This window comes from Protopterus annectens, chromosome 3.part0 (genome assembly GCF_019279795.1).
Source record: "Protopterus annectens isolate FY-2018-M chromosome 3.part0, PAN1.0, whole genome shotgun sequence".
Lineage (NCBI taxonomy): Eukaryota > Metazoa > Chordata > Ceratodontiformes > Protopteridae > Protopterus > Protopterus annectens.
Window position 1 is genome coordinate 474498858 of NC_056731.1, and position 25337 is coordinate 474524194.

Consider the following 25337-nt stretch of genomic DNA (forward strand, 5'->3'; position numbering starts at 1 on the left):
GTAAAATGACTGGTGTGAAGCCCAAGTGTTATAGAAACTTAAACAGATGCCTAATACTAATTATGAAATAATGTATTTCAGTGTAGAATAGAAGCCTTTACAGCAGTTTGAAAATGCAACTTAAAAAAAAAAAACAATAAACAGAACAGTAAACTTTCACAGCATAATGAAAATAAGCATTGTTTCCAGATGTTTGCATCTGTACAGGGCAATGGCGCAGTGTGCAGCTCCATACAAATGTGCTGATTTTTTACTAACACTGGAAGTACAGAAAACTGATTACTGAGCCCTCTGGCCAATATAATGACTACACTTTGAGCCCTTTTCTGCATTTCTCAACTTAGATAGACCAGGTAAATACCTAATGCCACTAGATGGAATTTATTTGTTTATTTATTTATTTGACAATTATTTATCGGGAAAGTCCAACTGGGCCAGAATGTGCCCATTTTCAGCAGAGGCCCAGACAGAAAAGCTCCACAGTCACAATATTTCAAAAATCAATTACAAATATTTTCAATCACAATATATCATGTTACATTAAAAATGTCAAGTACAAATATCTTAAATCACAAAGTATCATTTTATACTACAGAACATGAGTGAAAAAAATGTTGTAATGCGAAAACTATAGGACATATGTTTCATAGTAGAGTGCAATGAAAACAATAACACGAGTTGAAGAGAATATGTGAGAAAAAACTCAGTAGTCATATTATTTGTTATATAGATTGGGATGAGATAAATGACACCTGAGACAATTCTAATCAGATGTTTAAAGAGATATCAGTGATTACATTATTAGAGACAGTGAGCCTAAATTGAGTGATGTTTTAGGATGAGAGAGGTGTTCATATTATGGTTATAGAAGGAAGAAGGATGGAAGGAAGGAGATTATAAGAGGGCAGGGTAGGGTGCCTCCATGTAGCTTAGATGAGTAGGGAGGAGACAGGTAGAGGAAAGGTTTGCAGGGATGAATTAAATAAGGTATGGTAGTGGGGAAAACAAAGCAGAGTGGAGTAGGAGGCGGCAGAGGATTGTGAGGTGTGATTTAGGTTGAAGGGGGTGAGTGAAGTATAGTGAGTGAGTTCAGCCAGGATTGACACAGGAGCAGGTCCATGTTTTTGTAAGGTATTCTTTAAGGGAGCATTTGAAGGTAGGTAGGTTAGAAACAGTTCTGGCGGTTAGAGGTAAGGAGTTCCATTTTTTACTACTAAGTATGAGTATAAGCTTTGTCTAAGAGTTCTTTTTAGAAAATACATGCTGATTAAAGGGGTACAAACTGAACAGGCTAATGATTTGTGTATGATTGTATGTATTGTTACAAGCTGAATGTAGGAAAGGTGAAGGGGGAGTTACAGCCAGCTAAGGGGATATAGAGCTTTACACTTAGCAACTTTGTTGTAGCAGCTTTCAAGTTTGTTTTTTAAGGAGGATTGTAAATTAATTAGAAATGGTGCTCCACAGAGTAGGGAGGGCAGAAGGTAGGTTTTGGCTAGAGTAATTGTTGTGGGTGTTCTCAGAAAATGTTTGTTTCTGTATAGCATGCCTAGCTTTAGATTTCTTTTTTATATTGCTTTGGATGTGGAGGTCAAATTTAAGATTATCATCTATTATGACTCCTAATAGTTTGGAATGGTGCACTATTTTGATTTCAGTGCTACTTGCAGAAAAGATTCTGAAATATGCTTTGTTAGGGGTGGGAATTTTTGGAGTAAAGAGGAAGAGTTTGGATTTTGGGGTGTTGAGTAGGATTTGTGCCATTGTAAGCCAGGTTTCAATGGAGATGACAGCTTGTTGAGTGATTTCTTGGAGGTGAGTTAATGTGTTTGAAGAACAGATTATGGTAGAGTCATCTGCATATTGAATCAAGGTGCCTTCACAAGAAAATGAATGTAGCTTATTGATAAAAACATTGAATAGTAGTGGGCCAAGGATGGATCCTTGTGGGACTCCTGTGGAAGTGGGAAGGTATACAGAGATGGATACTTGCCATTTTACAGCTTGTTGCCTGGTGGCAAGGTAACTAGAGAACCATCAAATAGATGGAGATGCTAGACCCAAGGTGGAAAATAGATTGAGGAGTTCACTGTGAGACACCATGTCAATGGCTTTTGATAGAGCTAGAAATACTGCAGATACATGTTTATTAGAGTTATCAGCTTTACTGACAGTGTCTGCAAATTATACTAGTGTTTTAGAGGTGCTGCGGTATGGCCAAAATCCATGTTGTATATTGGTGATTAGCTTACTTTCTAAGAGATAGTGGAGAATTTGTTGATGAATATATCTTTCAAGGAGTTTAGAGGTGGAGAGAGGATGGCTATGGGATGGAAATTTGTAATATCAGTGAAATTACCTCCTGTATGTAAGGGGAGTAATGTGTGCCATTTTCCACAAGTTAGGGACACAGAATTATGTTAATGATCTATTAATAAGAATGCTGATTGGGTATATGGAAGGAGCTGTGTCAGGTGAGTTTGAGGTTAAAGTTGGCTGTGCTTTCTGTAAAGTATGTATTGAAATAAGTACTTGTTTGAAGAGGGGGAATGTCTGGGTATGGGCTGGGATTCTTTTTTGTACCTGGGCTGATGAGACAGGATATGGAGGACCAGAATATTTAGGGTTGTTTTTATGGTTATCTTTTTGCTGACTATTATAAGACTTTTTATCTCTAGTAACTTGGTTCTTGAATTGGTTTCATAGCTGTCGGAATAGTTCCCATTTATGTCATTTTTATTCTTTTGCCAGTTAATCCATGCTTTGTCTCAGTCTTTTATAAGAAGTTTGCATTGGTTGGTGAGCCATGGGGTATGGGTGTTTTTAATTATTTTTGTATGCTGTGGAGCTAAGGTGTATGCTAAGAATATTTAGAAATGCTGCATTGAAGTATTCAACTGCATCATATAAGGGGATTCTTTTTAGGATGGACCAGTTAACTGTTTTCAGAGATTCAGTGAAAGACTTCTTGGAGAATATGGAGAGATTACAGGTAGTTTTGAGCTTATTTTCCTTTGTTAGCTGTGTAATACTCCTGTGGGTATAAGCTGGCAGGTGGTCAGTCCAGTCCTGGACAGAGTGTTGGGAGTTACTTTTGCCATATCTTGTTGGTGTATTAATAAGGTGAGTGAATCCAAAGATGTCCATGCTGTTGACTGCTGAATTTGTGGATAAGGAGTGCCAGTCAATGTTTACGGCACCTAGGAGGATAACTCCCCTGTCATGATGTACAATTCCTTGGACTTTCATCCAGAAGATAAAATAAATTATTGTTAAGGACAAGAAGATAAAGTAAAGTAAAGAAAGATACCTTCACCAGAGATTATCTACCTCTCCCTTACTTTCCATTTCCAACAATGTACTTACAAAAATACCTCCCATCGAAGCAGCTCCATGACACCGAGGTATAAAGCCCTTACTGTGTCCCAGATGACCCATATTTGATAATGGTATGTGGTAAAAGTGCTGGAGGGGCTGCAAAGTGAGGATGGGAGTAAGTATTCAATGTCATCATGGCAGAAGAGAGGCACCCTCGCCTTGCTGCAATAGAAGGATCATTATGAGCCTGGTGAGCTCCGTGCTGCATACGTGGTATGCTGCTTAGGTGGGAGGCTGCGTATAAGCAGAGGTGAGCACACACTTCCCAACAACAGTCAATGCAGAGCTTGCAAGGCTGCCATCAGGGTGACAGGAGTTAGGACACTCTCCAAAGTGGGAGTATGATGCTACACCAGCATCTCCCACCATTTTAACATAGAATAACATTTATATCAAAAATACAAAACATCTTACGTTCAATTTCCACCAGTGTGCTAATTACAAGACAAACTCTGACCTATTGCTTCATTTAAATGTAGATTAACATTTAAATTAAAAATCAAAACATCTCAAAGCTTACTTCAAACATATGATTCTTGCAACTTCAAACCTGTCTTCTCTCATAACCTAGCTTATATCTACAAGTTCACTACGCTGTTAATATAAATGCTTCATCTTCCAATACTACTATATTTCATTTTTATTACATTGGTAACTGAGGTTCATCTGTGCAATGGCACATATATTAAAGGGTTGCAGTGTCAATGGCACAACAGGGAGCATGCTAACCTTTGGTATAGTAGGCTGTGAATTCTATTCCCACACCATGAGAACTGATTGCTGACACTGCAGTACAGTATAAGGACAGTGTTGCTTTCCTGACTGTCTCATCCTTTGGATGAGATGTTAAAGTGAGGTCCCATCTGCTTGAGTTGGAGGTTGCTCAGGTAAGACATCCAATGACACCTAGTGAAAAGAGTATGGGGTCCTTTATTTATATTCAAAAATAACTTTTATTTACAAATATTTACATATGTACAAATATATAAATATACAAATCTGTTTACACATAATCATAATTTCCTTTACAGTGATACTACATTTTTATCCGTGTTAGACCCCACCCCTTTTTCCATAACCACCATCTGAGTTTATTTAATAGTGTTGCTAAAATCCATTTACCATTAAACATAATTTCATTTATTCTTTCATTCCATTTAATCCATATAACATAAAATAAATTTTTATTTATTATTTTAACATAGTCTTTACTTCTATACTTATAATATCCATATTTAATCATATCCCTGTTTATTTTATGTGGGGCCATGGTAGTGAGCGGTTAGCATTGTTGTCTCACAAAAAGAGGTTCTCCCATTCGATTCTCGGCTGGAGCGCCTTCTGTGTGGAATCTGCATGTCCTCCCCGTGGTCAAGTGACATTTGAAAGACATGCAGGTAGGTGTGCACGTGAATGGGTGTGCCTTCTTTGAAGGCTGGCCATCGGGCTGGCAAATCAGCACCATAAGAATCCACTGCCATTAGCGGACCGGAGTTCTGCTGGGGCGACCCCTAACCGAGAAAAGCCAAAAGACCAAAGACCTGTTTATTTTATCCAGTTTTATCTTGAAAAAAAATCTTTTTACATAGTTTTCCCCATAACTTTCTTGCTCTTTTAGAGTTCAAAAATGAATGTCCTGTAGTTTATTCTTCCAGACAATGTAAACATATTCTGCCACTTTTCTTTTTATATGACATATTTCCTTTTACTGGCCATTTATCTATTACCAATCTTCACAAAAAAGCTTGACATTCTACTTTCTGTTTAGACCACTTGCTTCTTATTTTTATAACTTTAATTTTTTCATATGTTAGATTTTCCCATGGTTTTATATAGTAATGTTTTATCATTACATTCTTATAGCATACTTTTCTACCTTTTTCTTTATCATCATTTTTTATTTTCCACACAAATATTTTTCTTGGTAACATTTTATTTCTTCATTCATACACTCTTTTTCTCTTTTACTATTTTTACCATACCCCAAAATGTATCAAACTTATGCAGTTTTACTACTAATCTCTCATATTTTTCATTTATCCACTTTAACACTTTGTACAAATTTAATAAAGCAGTGTATATCACTGGGCTAATTAACCCTAAATCTCCTCCTTCTTTATTTACATACAAAACACCTCTTTTTTACTAGGTTTAATCTAGGACCCCATATAAATGAAAAAAATATCTGCAATAATTCATTTTCACATACTGTTGGCAATATAAATATACTTGCTTAGCATGGTGTTTTTCCCATCAGTACTGAATTTATCAAATAAGCCTTTTCTTCTTAATCATAATTTATATTCTCTCCAGAAAGACATTTGTTTTACTTTTTCTATTGTTTTTCCCATTGAATTCTACTTACATCTTTATTCCCAAATTTTATACCTAACATTTCATTCATTGTAAAGTACATACCCCCACTCTTTACTACATCACCTAAACCTTTACTTTTCCCTTTCTTTAAAGCCATCCCTGTCATCTCTAAACACTTATTTTTGCAAAGTAATACTTCTTTTATCCAATGTTTGTTTTCTGCAATTATTATAATGTCATCTACATATATTAACAGAACTGGAATTCTTAACCCTTCTGTAACCCCTCTTTTAAGTCCATGAAATTTTGTCCCAAAGTTTTAACTTACTACATCTTATAACTTCTAACATTTTCTTATATCATTTCCATTCTTTTTATGCTTGCCTCTTAAATCACAAGTAAAGCTTTATGTCATTATAATATTCATATTTATCACTACATAGTCTAAAATTTGACAAAATAAGCTTTCCCTCTCTTTACAGATAGTATAAGCATATAGTGTTATAATTCTATATATAGTACTTGTTCTTTCCATTTTAAATCTACAATAGTTAATCTTCCCATTTTTGCTAAAGTTACATCTAATATATTTACTTTATTTCTGCAGAATATGGCTATTCCAGAATATCTCTCATTTCCCAAATTCCAGATTATCTTTCCTCCCAATAGTTTTTATTTTTGTAATCTTTCTTCATTTGTTAAAAATCTTGTGACTTCTTATATGTATTACATGACTCCAAAAAGTTATATTTTCTTACTATATTCTTAATACTATCCACATTTACAGAAAGCAGTCTAAAATTTTCATTTTCCCATTGATTCATGGTTTCATAAGTTCCTAGATAATGACTAGGCTAGCGTTCTACATAAGCAAATCTAAGCCTAACCAATTTCCTTCCCAAATGTCAAACACTGTACCTCATGTCTGTGAATCAGATACCTTAACCATTATACAGAGCCCCAAATTTTTGCTGTATGTATTCTTTTTCATCCATTTCCTTTCTTTTTTCCTTTGTACTTATCCCTTTAAGTTTTCTTTTTCTGTATTTTACCCTTTTACCAATATAATTCTGTTTCCGTTTACTACCTCCCAGTTTATGTCTTCTTTACCATTTAATTCAGAACCTTCTCCTATGTCATTTTTATTATTTTTTTATCTATTTTTTCTTCTATTTCTTCTATGTCTATAATTTGTTCTCTTTCTTTTTCTTTTTTCCTTATTGTTATTTTCTTGTTTGCAATCCATCCATAAATGTCCAATTTCGTTACATTTATAATATTTCAATTCACATTTTTTGCATTATGTCCCATTTCCCCACAAATATAACATTTTCTTTTGTCACAGTCACTTATCAAATGTCCTTCTTCCTCAAAAAAAAACATGTTTTGGTTTGTCCCCAGTATTTTACATCAGCCCTATTCCCCTCCAAATTTATCATGCTTAGTATATGTATTATTTTTTTTTTCTCTTTCTATTTTTACACAGACTATTACAATCCCAGCCACCAGTCTATAAACCCCTTTTGTCATAAAAGTTTGCAATGTTCAGTACTTCTTTACATAAAGCTTTCAAATGTACTTTCAAAGTCTGTCTTTCTACCTCTGTTTGAAATTGCACATGAATCTTCTTTTTTGTTTCCCTGTTAAATGCTTTTATCACATAAATATTCCATGGATATGTGATGGATGTAATTAACTTGTATGTGTTAGAGATCATTTTCTTTTCATAAGAAAGGCATTGTAGCAGTGATGTTGTAGTATTGTACTAAACTGTTAAAGGTACCCAGCGTGGCAGCCAGATATTTAAGTTGTCTTAGAATTATTATATGTTTTTTTGCTAAGCTTCAGCTTTTCTCGTCTCTTCTATAGTATAGTCATTCATTTTGAAAATATCCCATACAACATAGTTCTTAATTTGTGGATATTGATTGAGATTTATCATATTGTTATTTAATCTGAGATTAGGATTTAAATGTATAGGTTGCAGAAGAGTCAAAGTATGTACTAGGTTTATAGATTCAAGTAGCTTCTGGAATATTATGATATTATTTCTTAATGATTTATGTAATCCAATTGTCTTGAATTGTTACTTCGGGATAAAAGGTAGGGCTTTGGGATTAATATTTAATGCTTTAACATGTTCAAACCATAGTTTGACCCATGTTGGTGACCGTTCTTTAGCCATAGAAGAGTGTTTTGATATCTGTATTATTCTGCTAGAGTAAATTATGCCTTAATATAGCTTGAAATCTGGAAGATCCAGTCCCCCTCTTTCTTTCAGCAGGATTAATTTAGAGTATTTGATCCTTGTTGATTTTGGGTACCAGATGAACTTGGGTATTACTGGGCAGATTTTGTGAAAGAAGTTTTCGGGGATGTTAGTGTTTGGCGCATTTAACTGATAAATCACTTTTGGAAGAACATTCATTTTAATGACTGCAACCTTAGCTAAGGTTGATAGCTTCATATTTTTCCATCCATAGAAGTCTTGGTTTACCTGTGTCCATAGCTTCCCTAAGTTATTTGGGATTATTGACTTCTGGTTATTATCGAAATGTATTCCTAAGTATTTGAGGGAGTAGTCAATTTGAATTGGTGTGTCCAGGAAGTAGTATTCTTTATGGCCTAGTGGATTAATTGGAAAGATTTTGGATTTGGATGAGTTCATTTCAAAGTTTGATACTTCTGAGAAATGTTTAATAGATTTCGTAATTTTACTGAGGTTTGTATTAGGGGTTTCGAAATATATATTGACATCATCTGCGAAAGCTGTTAGGACAAGAAGCTTTGGTATGTGATGATATGTGTGCTGGAATATGAGAAGGAATAGGGATTCAATATATAAATTGAAGAGGTATGGAAACACGGGGCAACCCTGCCTTGTGCCATTTACGATTCTTATTGGTTTGGATTCTATTTTATTTATTTTAAGTGATGTGTGTGAGCTTTTATATATCTTTCTAATTATGTCAGTGAATGCTTTTGGAATATTACAGTATGGCAGTGCTCCAAATAGAAATTCTTGATTAACTTTATCAAAGGCTTTGCTAGCGTCTAACGCCAGGGCATACTTTGGGTTTTTTCTTTTTCACATAGTTTCATTATTGCTTACTGAAAATACTCTTTTAAGTCTATTTGCTGGGACAGCAGCTAGGATTTTGATGCCAATATTTATTAGTGAGATTGGTCTGTAGTTTAGTGGATTTGATTTTTCTGAGTTAGGCTTATGAATAAAAATAGTTCTGGAGATTAGGTATGGATCTGTAATGCCAAACTCCCTGATGTGGTTGTATAGTTTTACTAAATTGTTTGCTAAGTTTTGGGCAAAGGTTTTGTAAAATTCATTTGTGAAACCATCTGATTCTGGTGCCTTACTTGATTTTAGTTTAGCTACTTCAGCTAGAATTTCTTTTGTGAATGGTGCTCTTAACATTTCATTTTGTTGTTCATTTATTTTTGGGAAGGTTACGTTTCTTAGGAAACTTGTACGATCTTCTGATGTAGTTTGCTTTTGTGGTCCATACAAGTTTCTATGATTTCAAAAGTCTTTACAATTTCTTGATTTGTACTAATATTCATTCCTTTATAGTCTAATTCTGTTATATTTGATATTGCTTGGTTGGCTGCGATTATTCTTACTAGTAGTTTGGAAGGGGTTTGAGCACTGTCAGCATATCTAGCTAGCATCTTCATCTCAACAAAAGAGTATTGTTTTGAATGTAAGAGGTATAATTCTTTTTGCAAGTTTATCATTTGTGTTTTTAGGTCTGAGCTGTATTTGATTTGAATTTTCATTTCACATTCTTTCAACTTGGTTTGTAGTTTATATTCTTCTTCTCTGTATATTTTTTTGTAATGGGATGATTTCTGAATTGATATTCACTTTATTCTTGCTTTGCAAGATGCCCACCGCACATCACATGGTATGTTCTTATCTAAAGGATTATTGTCTTTTTCCAGTAGTATATTATCTATTTCTTGGACTACATTCTTCTTTGCAAGAGGTTTGGATTCAAGGATCATGATGGGCATTTGGTTTTATTGTTCTTCTCGCTAGGTGGCATCAGTGCTATGATAATTTTAGAATGGTCTGAGAAGAATCTGGGTTCTATTTTATATTTTGTTTTTGTTTCGAGAAGTATCTCGGAGACCAGGAAGAAATCTATTTTAGACCATGATTTATAACATGGAGAGTAATACATATATTTGTTAACTGAGGATTTGCTGTCACTAAAATTGTATGGGTCAGCTAGTTTGTAATCTATTATTAGATCCTTTAGGGTTAATACATTTTGGGAGTTGTATATTTTGTTTTTAGTACATCTGTTTGTGGGTTAAGAACCACATTCCAGTCACCTCCTAGTAAGTAATAGTAGCTTGGGAATTTCATTAAGATATTATATATTTCAATAATAAAATCATGCTGTTTTACACATGGGCTATATAGATTTAAGAATAGAACAGGTTTTAGACAGTGGGTATTAGTACAAATAAAGTAACACCATCTGCCATTTTGGTCTGCCACGCATTCTGTTATTTCCCAACTGAAGGCTTTATTAATAAGAATTGCAACACCCTTAGAGTTTGTACTGTTGCCTGATGCTATTATTTTAAATAGCCATTTTTTCTCTGTCTTTTTCCCAATCTTCGACAAGCATATGGGTCTCTTGTAAAAAGATTATGTTTGCCTTAGATTGGAAAAGTATATGCATAAGTAGCTTTCTTTCCTTTTTATCTTGGAGTCCCTTTACATTCCATGAATTGATTATCCACATTTTTGTCTGCAATGTAGGTTATAGTTAAAATAACTTCAGCCATTTCCCTTATACTTTATTGTATTGTTTTAAGAACTTTCATTAGTCTAAGTGTAGCTACTGCAACACTAACCACTTACCTACCCCATCTGGAAGAGAATCAAAAAATGTAACTTTCAAAACCATTTCAATTAGTGTAGCATGCACAAGGTAACGTTATAACACTTTTACATAACAGATAATGTAAGATAAAGCACAACTCTATAATACAAATTCAAATGCACTCAAGATCTGGATATTCCTCTACAACACAGTATCCTAAATCCCTGCTCTCAGTTTCTCAATAGTGCCTTTTAGATTGTAAGAACCATGCCAAACAATTAAATAACAAATCAGAGAAAGATAGCCCTATATATATAATATATTCCAGAGATTGGTTTACATACTTATTAGTGTTTACATATGATTCTGAGATTTTTTTTCACTCTGATACTGTTATATTCTGCAATTTTAGAAGATAATCAACCCATTTGTCTTATGTTTGCTCAGCAGCAACATTCCACTATATATGCAGTATATGCAGTAATGACAGAAAAGAAGAAAAAAACCCCACACACACATGTATACAGATTATATGCATAGTATACATACGTATATCCAGGTTTGTAGTTTAGTGTCCTTAGATTCTAGTTTATGTCTGTTATTATCCTTTTCCAAGGAAATGCTTTGTAATTAGTTATGATCTTGTTGAAACAGTAACAGCATACAGTAACTCAGAATCTTGCATTAGTAAAGCATCTGTCCTGGCATTTGTGGTGAGCTTCACACTACTTCTAGGTAGTGTAAGAGGGCTCCACTCTATTTCTAAAAGGTTTTCGTTGTTTTCCAGTGTAGTGCAGTGTTTTCTTTCATTTCCCAGGCTCTGTGAATTGTCCTGGCAGAGGAAATAGAAAGTGTACCACCTTGAAATGGGGTCTGGTATAATACTGAAGCTTGAAACTGTCTTCTCGATGCACACTGTTTATTTCCTGTTAATGTGGGAATTTGCTGTGTTAGACGGAATGATGAGATGGAGATTTCTTCTTTTATTTTTGGTTTTTGTTTTTTCTTGAATATACTTGTCACATTCAGTGTAAGTTATGGATTCACTGCCATTTCATGCTCAGAAATTTCACAAGTCGGGAAGTGAGTTGAAAGACTGTAGAAATGCTGTTGTTGCTTCTTTTGGTGAGTTAGCCATGAATCTGTGATCTTTGTATTGAAAGGGAAGGCGGCTGGGGCATTTCATTTGAAACTTGATTTTCTTGCTTATTAGGAATGCACAGAAGGGAAAGTACTTTTCTTTGTTGTTTTATTTGTATTGGGAGATCCTGGGTAAAGGCAATTTTATGTCCATTCCAGGTTATAAACTTTTTAGTTTTAGCTGCATTTAGTATTTTCTGCACATGTTGAAAGTTAAGATATTTGGCATATATTTGCCTTGGCTTGCTTATGTTCTAAGATTTGTGGGGAGCTGTATGTATTCTCTTAATGTCCATTTTTTTGCCATTTGTTCAGTGTCTAGGAGAATACTTATAATTTGTGTAAGAGCATTTTGCAGTTGGTGTTCATATTTTTCAGGTATGCCTCTTATTAAATTATTTCTTTGGCTTCTTGCCTTAAGATCTACCAGTTTTTCTTGGGTTTCCTTTATGGATGCTTCTTTAGATTTTATTTTGTTCTGAAGTTCTTCTATTTTCATATCATTTTTTATAGCTTTGGCAGCTTTGTATTAGAGCATTACCCCACCACAATTTTTGAGCAGGAATGGGAATGGCCTACATGATTGACAGGGCAAGCCAGTGTGACATTGCATGCAAAATACGGCTGAGTGACAAGCCATGCAGATTATCCTGTGAACTGTTGAATATTCATTCTGAATACTCCATCTGTGACCATTTGTTGCCATTCTTGAAATACGGCCATTCCAGGCTAATTATTGTGTGTATTGTGCGTCCTTTAGTTAAGAGTCTCATGTCAGGCTTTGTGCCCACTGAATGGAGCACAGCAACAGTTATCCCACTCCACAAAGGGGGAGCCACCACTGATCCTGGGAATTATCGCCCTATTAGCCTGATGAGCCTGGTCTGTAAGGCCATGGAATGTCTTCTTCTTCTTTCAGCTGCTCCCATTAGGGGTCGCCACAGTGGATCATCTGTTTCCATTTCTTCCTGTCCTCTGCATCTTGCTCTGTCACACCAACCAACTGCATGTCCTCTCTCACCACATCCATGAACCTTATCTTAGGCCTTCCTCTTTTCTTGTTACCTGGCAGCTTCATCCTTAGCAACTTTTTCCCAATATACTCTGCATCCTTCCTCAGCACATGTCCAAACCAATGTAATCTTGCCTCTCTGGCTTTGTCTCCAAACCTTCCAACCTGGGCTGACCCTCTAATATACTTATTCCTAATCCTGTCCACCCTTGTCACACCCAGTGCAAATCTTAACATATTTAACTCTGCCACGTCCAGCTCTGACTCCTGCCTTTTTGCCAGTGCCACTGTCTCCAACCCATATAACATAGCTGGTCTCACTACCCTCTTGTAGACCTTCCCTTTCACTCTTACTGGTACTCATCTGTCACAAATCACTCCTGACACTCTTCTCCACCCACTCCATCCTGCCTGTACTCTCTTCTTCACCTCTCTTCCACACTCACCATTACTCTGAACTAGTGATCCCAAGTATTTAAACTCATTCACCTTTGCCACCTCTACTCCTTGCATCCTCACCATTCCTCTATCCTCTCTCTCATTCACACACATATATTCTGTCTTAGTCCTGCAGACCTTCATTCCTCTTCTCTCTAGAGCATATCTCCACATCTCCAGGGTCTGCTCCACCTGTTCCCTACTATCACTACAGATCACAATGTCATCTGCAAACATCAAAGTCCACGGGGATTCCTGTCTGATCTTGTCTGTCAACCTGTCCATCACCATTGCAAATAAGAAAGGGCTTAGAGCTGATCCTTCATGGAATCCCACCTCCACCTTAAATGCATCCGTCACTCCCACCGCAGACCTCACTGTTGTCACACTACCCTCGTACATATCCTGTACCACTCTTACATACTTCTCTGACACTCCCGACTTCCTCATATAATACCACAACTCCTCTCTAGGCACCTTGTCATATGCTTTCTCTAAGTCCACAAAGACAAAATGCAACTCCTTCTGACCTTCTCTGTACGTCTCCATCAACACTCTCACAGTAAACATCACATCTGTAGTGCTCTTTCCTGGCATGAAACCATACTGCTGATCACTAATCATCACGTCCCTTCTTAACCTAGCTTCCACTACTCTTTCCCATAACTTCATGCTGTGACTGATCAATTTAATCCCTCTGTACATCACCCTTATTCTTATCATCATGGAACGCATAAACAAAGACATTGGTAACCTCCAAATTCTGGACCCCACCCAGTTTGGGTTTGTGAAAGGCAGATCATGCCTTCTGAACCTGATCGACTTCTTTGAGGCAGTCACCAAAGCCGCAGATGGGGGTAGGATGGTTCACACAGCCTATCTTGACCTCGCCAAGGCTTTTGACACCATCCCCCATTCTGGAATTATAACTAAACTCACTAAAACAGGTATAAATCCCTACATCACAAGATTGGTTGCCAACTGGCTCACTCTCAGAACCCACACTGTAAAAGTTGCAGACTCCAAATCTGACTTCAAACCAGTGACAAGTGGAGTACCACAGGGTTCAGTCCTAGGACCTCTCCTGTTTGGTATCTACTTCTCTGAAGTACAGGCTAACACAAAAGGCCTCTGGCTAATGAAGTTCACAGATGACTGCAAACTAGAAGCCATAGTCGAGTCCCCAAATGATGTGGACATCCTACAGAAGAGCCTCACGGAGACAGATGGCTGGTGTCAGAGGCATGGCCTCAAGCTCAATACCAAAAAGTGCATTGTCATATCCTTTGATAAAAACTCTGTACCCTTGAACTACCACATAAACAGCAGTCTACTTAATGCCAAATGTGTGATAAGAGACTTTGGGACCCAGGTGGACAGTAGTCTCTCCTTTGATAATCACATCACCAGAGTAGTCAGGAAATCCTTCTATGTGGCACACCTCATTACAAAAGGGTTCTCATCCAGGAAAAAAGAGGTCATTGTTCCCTTCTACTCAGCAATCATTAGACCCATTATAGAGTACAACACCCCTTTTGGAATGTACCTCACAAGACATCAGCAGCTGGAAAGGCCACAGAAGTACCTCACAAACAGGATTACTGGCCTCAGACAGATGTCCTACACTGACCATCTCAAAAAACTCCAGCTTTACTCTGTAGAATATCGACTACTCCGAGGAGCTCTCTGCCTAACATATAAAGCTATGTTAAACCCAGAGCTGTTGGACATGCTGCACCTAAAGAAATCCTAATCCCTCCAAGCTAAACACTCTAGGGACCTAAATCCTGTCACCACAATAAATAAGACATGCTGGAGGGATAGATTCCTGTCCCAGAGACTTCCTATACTCTGGAACAAGCTACCCATCTATGTCAAGCAAAGTTCCTCATTAGCACTCTTCAAGAAAAATCTTGATGAGTGGATGGGAAATAGGAAATACACACTGGGGATCACTTCTGTGGATCTGCTCAACAGGGGCACAGGAAATTAACTTTCGTGGGTGGTATAAGCCATGGAACCTTGTTGGCTAGGCTTACTTAGGTCCTTGGGCCGATAGCCTAGTACCTACCTATGAACCTATAAGAGATGTAACTTGGACAGGTTCAAGTATTAGTGGGTCAGAAGGGCAGAATGTATGCAGTACTTTACACCCCCACCTAATTTTGTGGTTTAAGTTGCTAAGCCCCCCTGCACCCCCCCTCACCTTTCTTAACTATACTTTTGTGCTTATGAAAATAACACAAATGTTGTGTTTTTTTCTGGTAAATTACTGAACATGGAAGTCACTAAGTAATGACACACATTTTAGTTTCAGACTTTACATTCTTCTAAAATGCATGCTAACATAAAACCTGTTATGCTAGCAACTTTCTAAGTTTATAAACAGAGTACTTAAATTCTCTCCCTATATTTGGGAGTTTGCCTGCCCCATTATATTCGGCTTTGTTCAAATTTTGTGCTTTAAAAGATTGAGAGGTATGTCTCACTGTTAGCAACTGGAACTGTACATTAAACGTTATGGTTCCAAGTTTGTTCCGCTCTTATCTTAGTTACCGCAATCCAGTTTCTCCTGAAATAAATGCAGCAGACATTACAAAAAAAAAAAAAAAATCACATTTTGAAAAATACATATCTGCAGACCATGCAAAAGGATGACCTTAATTGAAATAAGGCATTGTTATTTGTTCTGCTTCTCTTATCCTTTCCTACTTCTCTGTCAGAACTGTCCATGTTGCCTTTCTCCCCCACTTGTAGAACTGAAACGGATATCCATCTTGGCCCTCTACCTGTCTATCTCGCATTGCCATCACAGCCTTTTGATCTCCTCCATCGTGATTTTTTTCAGATTCTCCTTCTTTATTCATTCTACTTGCTGCTCCTTTCCTGTCTAGACAACGTGCTGGTCAAAAGTCAGGTTTCTATCAATCTGGGTGCCCAAGCACCTCACGACTGATTGCGTCCTTACAACACTGTTATTAATGTGATAATTTGTGGGGACATTACTCTCCTCAAAAGGGATGATGATGCATTTTTTGGCATATAGCTTGAGGCTATGTTTCTGACACCAGTCATTTGTTTGGGTGAGACCCTCTTGTAGCTTATTCAGAATTGTTTTATTAAGTCAGTAATGTGAATTCTTTACTTTATTGCAAATTTGTTGGCTTAATTTTGTGGATTATAGTATTGTAGGACTGCTAATATTGACATTTTATGTAGTTGGACTGCTGGAGTGGTTTTCCCAGTGAGAAATGCTAGTGCTGTAGTGAATATCTGTTTATTTGTAAAAAAATAAAAAATATATATATATATATATATATATATATACATATATATATATATATATATATATATATATATATATATATATACATTAACTAAGATGTTAGAGTTAACTGTTAGATTAGAGAATTAAAATGAGAATTAGAATTTTAAGGCAAATATTAGGCATTTATTACATTTATTCATTGTTCGAATGCACCTACAGTACAGCCAGGAGATCAACTTTGGTCTCCTGCAGCAACAAAAGAGTTAACTATATGATATATTTTATATGCGGCCCCAAGACAATTTCTGTTCACTCAATGCGGCCCCAGCAAGCCAAAAGTTTGGACACCCCTGCCCTAACTGCTGCTTTGATTACATTCCACATGTATTTCCCCAGTTGTGTTTTGTCTATAGTGTCCTCCTGCACTGTCTCCTCTATTAGTTTTTCTAATTGCTGATTCCTTTCCTGATCTTTCCACTTGTAATTCACCCGTCTCCATTCCATTCCCTCAGCTCATTCCCGTCTGGCCATCTTGTCATTGTTAATGCTGCATAGTCTGGTAAGTATCTCTGTTGTATTTCTACCCCCTCTACCATTGTTGGTTTCCTCTTTCCCTACTATCCTTCCAGGTCACTGACATGAATCAAACAGTTTTTGTTAAATATGTAGTCCATCTTTTCAGGGTGTCTTTTCCTCCATGTATCCTTTTACTCTGCTTCTCTCATGTTCCTTTCTAACTCTTTTTTTCATCTCTATACTGTACTCTCTTTTGTACATCTTTCTTGGGACCTAGTGATGCTGAAGTCCTCTCCAGTGATTTCCTCTCCATCCCTTTCTATTTATGTATTTATTACAATTTGTTTATTAGGGTTTCAGTCATGACTCTGGTACTAATGGCAGTACAATACCAAATACAATATCAGTATATACAGTGGAAGTTCATTATATAACTACAAAGGGTTTGACATACTACTGGAATCATAAATAATATGTGTGTACATGATAATAGTATAACAAGCAACTGAACATTTGCAGCATAAATGTAAAATATAGATTTTTAGGGTATATTATCACATCGTTCAATCGTACAGATATTTAAAAACAGTGTATAAGATACAGGATGTGGTGAATTTTATCCAGTCTTGTGATAGTGGGTACATTTGCTTTCTTTTGTAGGTGTTCATTCAGGGCTGATTTAAATTATTGCACTGATAGATTTTTTTTTTATCTCAGTAGTGAGGTGGTTCTTTATTGGTAGACCTAGTCTATAGAAAGCTGTGTCAAATTCCATTGTTCAAAAAAAAACTGCTGTAAAAGTCTTGTGTGTTCTTGTTTGGGGCATACAAGTTCCTTTTGTCCATCTCCTTCTATTTAATCTTCCTTGCCAAATGATCAGTCTCCTCCTCCTGGTTGTTCTGCACCCTTTCAAACATTACATATAATCCTTTATGAAAAGGGTGGCTACACCCCTCTTGCCCCTCCCCCACTTCTTTATTATCTGTTTCCCCCTTGGGTTATTGAGGGCTCATGATTTTCCCTCCTTTTTACCTTTAATTTGGGTCCATAGGAGCAGTACCACAACCCTGTCCACTTCCCTTTTGATTGGGTGCAAAGCCCCTGCCCATGTTCCAGGTTACCACTTTCAATCTGATTCATTCCTTTCTGTTCTCCTCGGTTTTGTACCCCGCTCCACCATCTTTGCCTTTGAACGGCACTCCTCTTCTTGAGTTTCACTGCTTAGTTGGGCCTTCTTCCTTTGGCCTTTACCTACACCCCCCCCCGTCTTCCCATACAGCCGGATTTGTCACCCTCTAGCCTGCAATTTGAGCACCTCTGGACTTGGGATCAGTCACCCTGTCATTTTTTACAGTTCTGTTTTGTCACTGTCATTTGATTTTCATTTCTCTGTGATTGGTTCCTATTTGTTTTTGCTCCTGATCATCTCTCCTCTTTCCCCACAGTTACTGCTTGTTTCCCTTGCATTTGATCCTACTTTTATGACGGTTTTATGCATTCTGCTTTTGTCTTCTGTAATGCATTGTACTAGAACCTAAGATTGGTGTTTCTGGAATTCTTTCTTTCTCCACACACCCCATTTGTCAGGCAGGTATACCACAACACTTTTACTCACTGCTTCAACATTAAAAATGTACTTTTATATGAAAACACAAACAGTTATAACATATGGTGTATCACAGAAAAGTCTGTTTAACAGCAGTCTTGTCTATTTTTAACACATCCCTTTACCCAATTACATTTCTGTAACTGACAGAATGCACAGTGCATTAAAAATATTACCTTTCAATAGTGCCCTATGTTCACATGTACCATTATTCCTTTTCAGTGTCTTTTACCTCGTTTTGTTCTTTCACTTCAGTGACTTTAGTCTCAGTTTTTTTGATGTACAGTTATGACCCAGTGTCTAAATACAATGGAGTTTACTGAGTTTATGGAAGGTGCCCTGAAACTTTGGAAGATGTCTGTTATATCTTTAGCAAGATATAACTCATATAGCTAAGGCTACTGCAGCAGTGATCATTCAAACACCTACTGTTATGGTAAATTTAATTATACAACTGTACTTTTTTTTCTTCCTCTTCTTCTGCTTTTGTATCTCTATCCCTGCTTCTCCTGCACTCTCAGGCTCTTATCTTCTGCTGAATTTCTGCTTTGAGTAGCTTCTTGTTATTCTTACTGTATCTTTTTTTCTACACACCTTTCATATTTCCTTTCCTTCACTTCTGTCATCTGCCATGTTCATGGTCTTGTGTGTCCCTTTTATCTTGTCCATATCACTCTGCATGGCTGTGTTTACTTCCTGTTCCATTCTTTCTCCCACAGGTGCATCTTCATTAAATGTTCTCCATGACACTTGTAATTCTGCCTCCTCTATGGTCCTTTGAAAGTTTGGCTGCCAGTCCATTTCTGGTGGGATATTTGAATTTATTTATTCTTATTTATTTACTTATTTATTATTATTTATTATTATTTATTTATTTATGTCTGTTCTTTTTAATTTTTCTTTTCCTTTGTGTGGAACTTATCTCTGTTTCTCTTCTGTAATATAGTTAAGTTAGCCGGGTAGTTCATCCACGCAGGAATTCCATGGAATTTCAGTGGCCCCAGCAAGTCTGCCATCCCTTTTCTTAGTTTATGTAGTGAATCAGATTAATCCTCCACCAGTTTTATGAACATACCATTAAATATATGATAATCTATATTTTATACTCTAAAATATATACTGTTTACTAGCTTGCCTCATAACAACTTTTTTATATTTAAAGCTGTGCAGACATGCTAATACATGTCTCAGATGTCTTTCTCTTGCACTTTTATTCTACCAGCTGTGTGAATTCTTTCTTTTAGCAGTTCTTGTAGGCTGCTTAAATGAAATTTTGTTTTCAGCTATTTCAGTAGCATTCTTTCCAGTTCTGTATGCAGGACATGGTCTGATACTCATGTTCTCTTTATGTTTTTTTTCTTCTGGATCTGTTTTATAGATCATTCAGTTTTTTTCCTGTTTGCCATTATAGCTTTTTTTCCTATTTCTGCCAACCCTTTACAGTGTCCTTACAACTTTAACCCCAGAGCTGCTCTGTCCTCTTCCCAGTTCTGGATTATTTCTTTCAGTTTAAACACTTCTTGTTGTCGATTGCCTAGTGTTGTTTCCCTCATGAGGCCTACATGATCAGTGACTGCCATCGGCTTTAGGAACAGTTTGCCAGCTTCATGAGGCACTGCTTTAAACACCACAAGCTGCTGCTCCCTTTTCTTTTCGTCCTCCAACTTATGATTTTTTTTTGTCTTTTTCCCATACCTTGAACTAAGTGATTATTTACTTCTTTCCTGACACTTTGTTCAGAGTTTTGAGTCTAAGCAGTCATCCTGCTTGAGTTCTATGGCACCCTATGAATGTCAACTTTAGTGAAAGGCAAGCCTATAATGCACAGGCATTGTTCCCCATGAGAGGAGACAGTCATTTAAAGTAATACCAAAAACTCATTGCCAGCCTCTGCACAATATCTGCCTAGCGTTTAGTTTTCTTTGCCCTGTCATAAAAGTAAATAAAAAGACTACATGCATTAAATATTATTTATTTATTTTACATTTGTTTCCCAGACTGGTATACTGACCAGAAAAGACCATCTGCAGGCACGGCCCAGGTGAAGAAATCTTTCTTGAACATAATCACAAATATGACTTATTCAGAGACTCAAAGCATAGATTTAAAGCCGTCATAATAATCTTTCAGCCATTTACCCTGTCACTGATAAAATCTATTCATCTGTGAAGAAAAGGATATCTAACAGTAAGCATCTCAATCAATATGAAAAGAGCTTTTAAGAACATCAACCAAATTTATTCCTCCTCTGAAAATTTAATCTCTCTGGATTGAGTACTGACACACTATTCAAGGTCAACAGCTGTCTCTCCCAAAGAACCTCTAATGCCCAGAATGGCCTCATCAGTCCTAGGTACTTTTACAACTGAATTACCATAAGAGTTCATTCTAGGCTCAGTCTTACTTTCCTTGTTTATCAATAACATCACCAATCACATACCACCCTTTCATAATAGCATTATACTCTAATGAGATATTATACATAGACTGTCAGAAGAAAAATTCAAGCGAGTCACATCTGCCTCAGGTGATGAAAGTTTCCTTTATTAACTGCTAACCAGATTACAGCAACATGTTGGCCAAGATGATCTCAATCTGATCAGCTTGTTTACTGACATCAACTTTTATACTTTCCTGTTACCAGCCAGAATAGCTTTTGTTACATTTCTAACAGTTGACAGTTGGCTATGAAAAACATCTAGGATCACAAATTACCTCAGAAAAGAATGTTTTACCTCAAAACCACAGCTAGTGTAGAATGTTTACTTCAAAACCACAGTTAGTACAGAATGTTCAAAAAGGTACAGAATACTTAGTTCAACAGTGGTAGCTGGAATTTTCCAGGACACACAGCTTGCCTCAGTAAATTAACTCTTACTCAGCTGTGCGTCCTTTTACCAAGCTTTCATTTAACTGCAGTTAGCTTTCTTTATTCAGAAGTATAGAAAACAGATGTTATTCAAGTTCATAAGCAAACTAAATCTATCATAGATAAAGCCCATCTTTAATAAACATGGTTCAATGACCTTTTCTTACCAACACTTCAGCAAATAGCATATTCATTTTGCTAGATGGGAGAAAGAGACAAATAACAGTATGTTTTAAAACTTTTTCTCTTAACATTTCCCCCCTCAAAACACTTTTATTTGTCTTTTTATTTCAGCAATATATGGTAAAAACTAAGTTTTTCTTTGCATACATTACTTCATTTGCAAGACAAACTTTTAAACTTCAAAAGATTTGCAAAAGTCACATTTCAATGTATTCACTTTCACCAGTCTGTTGCAACTGCTGGTACATCGTCTTCATTACAGCAGTATCAACCAGTCTTTGTAGAAGACCTCTGATACAGGGTATACAACAGCAACCACATACCACCACGATAGCCACAGCAACTCCGACGGACACCAGGAAACTGCTGATGAGATGACTCCATTTTCCAAACCATGCTTGTAGAAAGTCTGTGAAGGGATTATTTACCCCAGAGTTCTCTGCCAATTCTTCGGATAACATCTCCAAACCTTTCAAAGCTCGAGTGATGCTCCCATCAGGGGCAGTGTTATTCGGAATATATGTACAACAGAAAGTCCCAAACATCTTGCAAACTCCTCATTCTTTGGCCAAGAGCATATCCAATGCAATTCGATTCTGCCATGCCACCTGTGAAGTGGCCTCCAGTTGTTCAGCAATACCTTTTAATGCATCTTTGGTATAGTTCACAAAATGATGCTGGTTATAGTAAATGTAGTTGATCCAGTCCACATTCTTATTGGGTTGAATCCAGACAAAGATGGATGCAAAACCAGCCTCTATTTGGTTTATTGCTTTGTATTCATCAGGCACGCCTCTTGGTACGCCAACGCTATAGATGTAGACACTGCTATCACAGTAACATTGCAATAATTCTGTCCCATATTGCTATAATTCTTTCCTGTGCCATCTCTGGAAATGCACATATATGAACCTGCCTTTCTTTTTCTCTTATTCAACCACCTCGGCTTTATTTCAGGTTCTCTTATGAAATTGCTTGCTGGAACTGGGAAAATGTAGAATGGCAGAATTAACTTTACAAGTGCACAAGTTCCCTTCCAGGGAATCGTAAGCCTTGTTCTGAGTTTGTTGTCTCCACATAACCACTATACGTCTGCCAAACTATGAGTTTGGTTCTCCAGAAATGGATTTTCATTGCCATTCACAGTAACATTGCAATAATTCTGTCCCATATTGCTATAATTCTTTCCTGTGCCATCTCTGGAAATGCACATATATGAACCTGGATAAGAGATTGCTGTAGGCGGTTTCTCAACTTTGCTTATGACGAAAACGCTGGGTTTCATCTTTGCATTTATCTTCAGTTTTGTTGAAGAATAACTTTAACAGACACGTCAGATTATCTTCAGCTTGCATCAATGGGACTGTCGCTAATTGCTGTTTACCTTCAGCACAAGAAACACAGTTCTCACGATGTGCCTCTCGGGTACTATATCTAACCCAAGATAACCATTCATTATGGTGTACGAATCCCGTCTCAAGTAACAACTGTTCTTCCTCTGTGAAGGCAAAATCTGCTTTACTTGTAGCATTTTTAAGGCTTTGCACTTTAAGTTGGAGGGTCCCCAAAGGATCAGTTCCAATTGGAAGAGACACTCCGATTCCATAAACTCCTGAATCACTTTCTTGTGGTGACACGATGGTTATAGTAATTACTTCAGTACCTTGGAAATGCACAATTTTTATTCTTTGTTGCCTGCTCTTATCTTTCTCCGGTATCACTGCACCACTTGTTTCCCATCCATTCACATCTGTTGACCACCAAACATTTGACCAGAATGCACAGTCTCTATTGCACAAGTATTTTGCACGAGTCAGGAAATCATCACTGTTCCATTTAGAACAGTCCAAAATTCCTTCACAAAGTTTCACCTTAAACACAGTAGTAACACCTGTTTGCGCTTACAGCACCACCATTCCTTTTTCTCTCACAACTGTTCCTTCTCGTATGGACATATTTACTTTCACCACCAAAATCATCATCATGTAACAGTTCAAGTACCAGTTGAACATGGCCATCCTTCCTTTGTAGTCAGACTTTGCGTTCAGGGGTCCGGTGGAGTCTGACCAACATCAATGGTAGAAGGAAAAGTCTTGAGTTTTTTACAGTGGGTGATATGAATCCACAAAGTCCTCTCAGCAATCTTTACAGCCGTAGGTGTTGAGATAAGTACTTGATATGGGCCTTCCCACCTGGGGGATGACCAGTTCTTTCTCTTCACAATTCGGATCCACACCCAGTCCCCGGGTTTCACGCTTAACAAGGTTTCACTTCTGGAATCTGCAAAGGAGTCATTGGTTACAAGAGACTTGACATTTAGCAGCTTCTTCATATAATCCGCCAGATCCTCACCCCCCCTCATGTTCCGCTGGCAACAATCCTTGCCACTGCGGGATGTAATATGGTCTCCCAAACAAAAGTTCAAATGATGTAAGTCCTTTGTAGGAGGGTGAGATTCCCATGTACAGGAGTGCCAATGAAAGGCACGCAGTCCAGGATCTATGCGTTTCTGCCATCAGTTTGCAGAGTTTACTCTTCAGGACACCATTGTGTCTCTCCACCAGTCCAGCTGACTGTGGATGGTAAGCACAATGGTAATTGAGATCAATTTGAAACACTTGACCCAACTTCTGAACAATCTGGTTAACAAAATGAGACCCATTATCACTGTAAATGTGTCTTGGTAAACCAAATCGGAGAATTATTTCTGTAGTCAAAAGCTTAACTACTGTGTGTGCATCAGGATGTTTTACTGGAAAACCTTCTACCCACTTAGAAAAAGCATCAATTATGACTAGACAAAACTTTTTTCCCTTGAGGGTGTCAACTCAATAAAGTCCATACAGAGTGTGTGGAATGGATATGGAGGGGTAGGGAATGCCTGCTGATATTTCTTAACTCCCCCCTGAGCATGATACTTTGCACATAATAAACAAGATAAACAGAATTGCTTTGCATAAGTTGAAAATCCTTTACACCAAAACACCTTAGACACTATTTGAACCATTGTCTGTACTCCTACATAGGCAGGTCCATGGCTAACCAATGCAGCATACCTAAAAAGGTTTGAGGGTAATACCATTTTGCCATCTGATGCCTTATACAACCCATCCTGTTGAGTGATACCATATTTTACCCAACAACATTTTTCCTTCTGTGTTGTCAATGTTTGCATTACTTTTAGTGTCTCTAAGTCTAAGAGGTGTCCGGGCTCTAAATCATTGTCATGTAAAAGCAAATCATTTTCTTGAGCTGCCTTTTTTGCAGCCATATCAGCAAAAGCATTTCCCCTGGAGACAGGATCTTTTTTGTTAGTATGTGCGGAACATTTACATATCGCTATCTGAAGTGGTAATTGCACTGCATCTAACAACTGTAAAATTAAATCTCTGTGATTTATTGGTTTGCCTGTCGCAGTAACCATTCCTCTATTCTTCCATTGTTGAGCGAAAACATGCACAGTGGAGAAAGCATACTGACTATCTGTATAAATTGTCACTTTTTTACCCTCCCCTAAGGTACAAGCTCGAGTCAAAGCCATTAACTCAGCTGCTTGGGCAGAATAAATGTTTGACAATCCTTTTGCTTCCAAAACTTCAGTTTCTGTGGTGACTGCATACCCTACTAGTGTTTTTCCTACAGTGTCTTTCTTTGCTGATCCATCTACAAACAAAACAAGATCAGAATCTACCAACGGAATATCCGTTAAATCTGGCCAGGGAAGTACTTTGTTATGAATGCTCTCTAAACAAACG

At 37.1% G+C, this 25337-nt stretch overlaps 1 protein-coding gene across 3 annotated transcripts in view; it reads left to right on the forward strand.

The window, feature by feature from the left end:
- Positions 1 to 25337, forward strand: part of PHACTR1 (phosphatase and actin regulator 1) — a 1877004-nt gene that overhangs the window by 633350 nt on the left and 1218317 nt on the right. The window contains exon 1 of one of the 3 annotated variants that reach the window (XM_044064899.1): positions 11573 to 11675. The exons of the other annotated variants lie outside the window; for them this stretch is intronic. Coding sequence (XP_043920834.1) covers positions 11588 to 11675 — 88 coding nt within the window. The 5' untranslated portion in view covers positions 11573 to 11587. Of the gene's footprint in view, positions 1 to 11572; positions 11676 to 25337 lie in introns of those variants that run through there. 3 annotated transcript variants of the gene reach the window in all.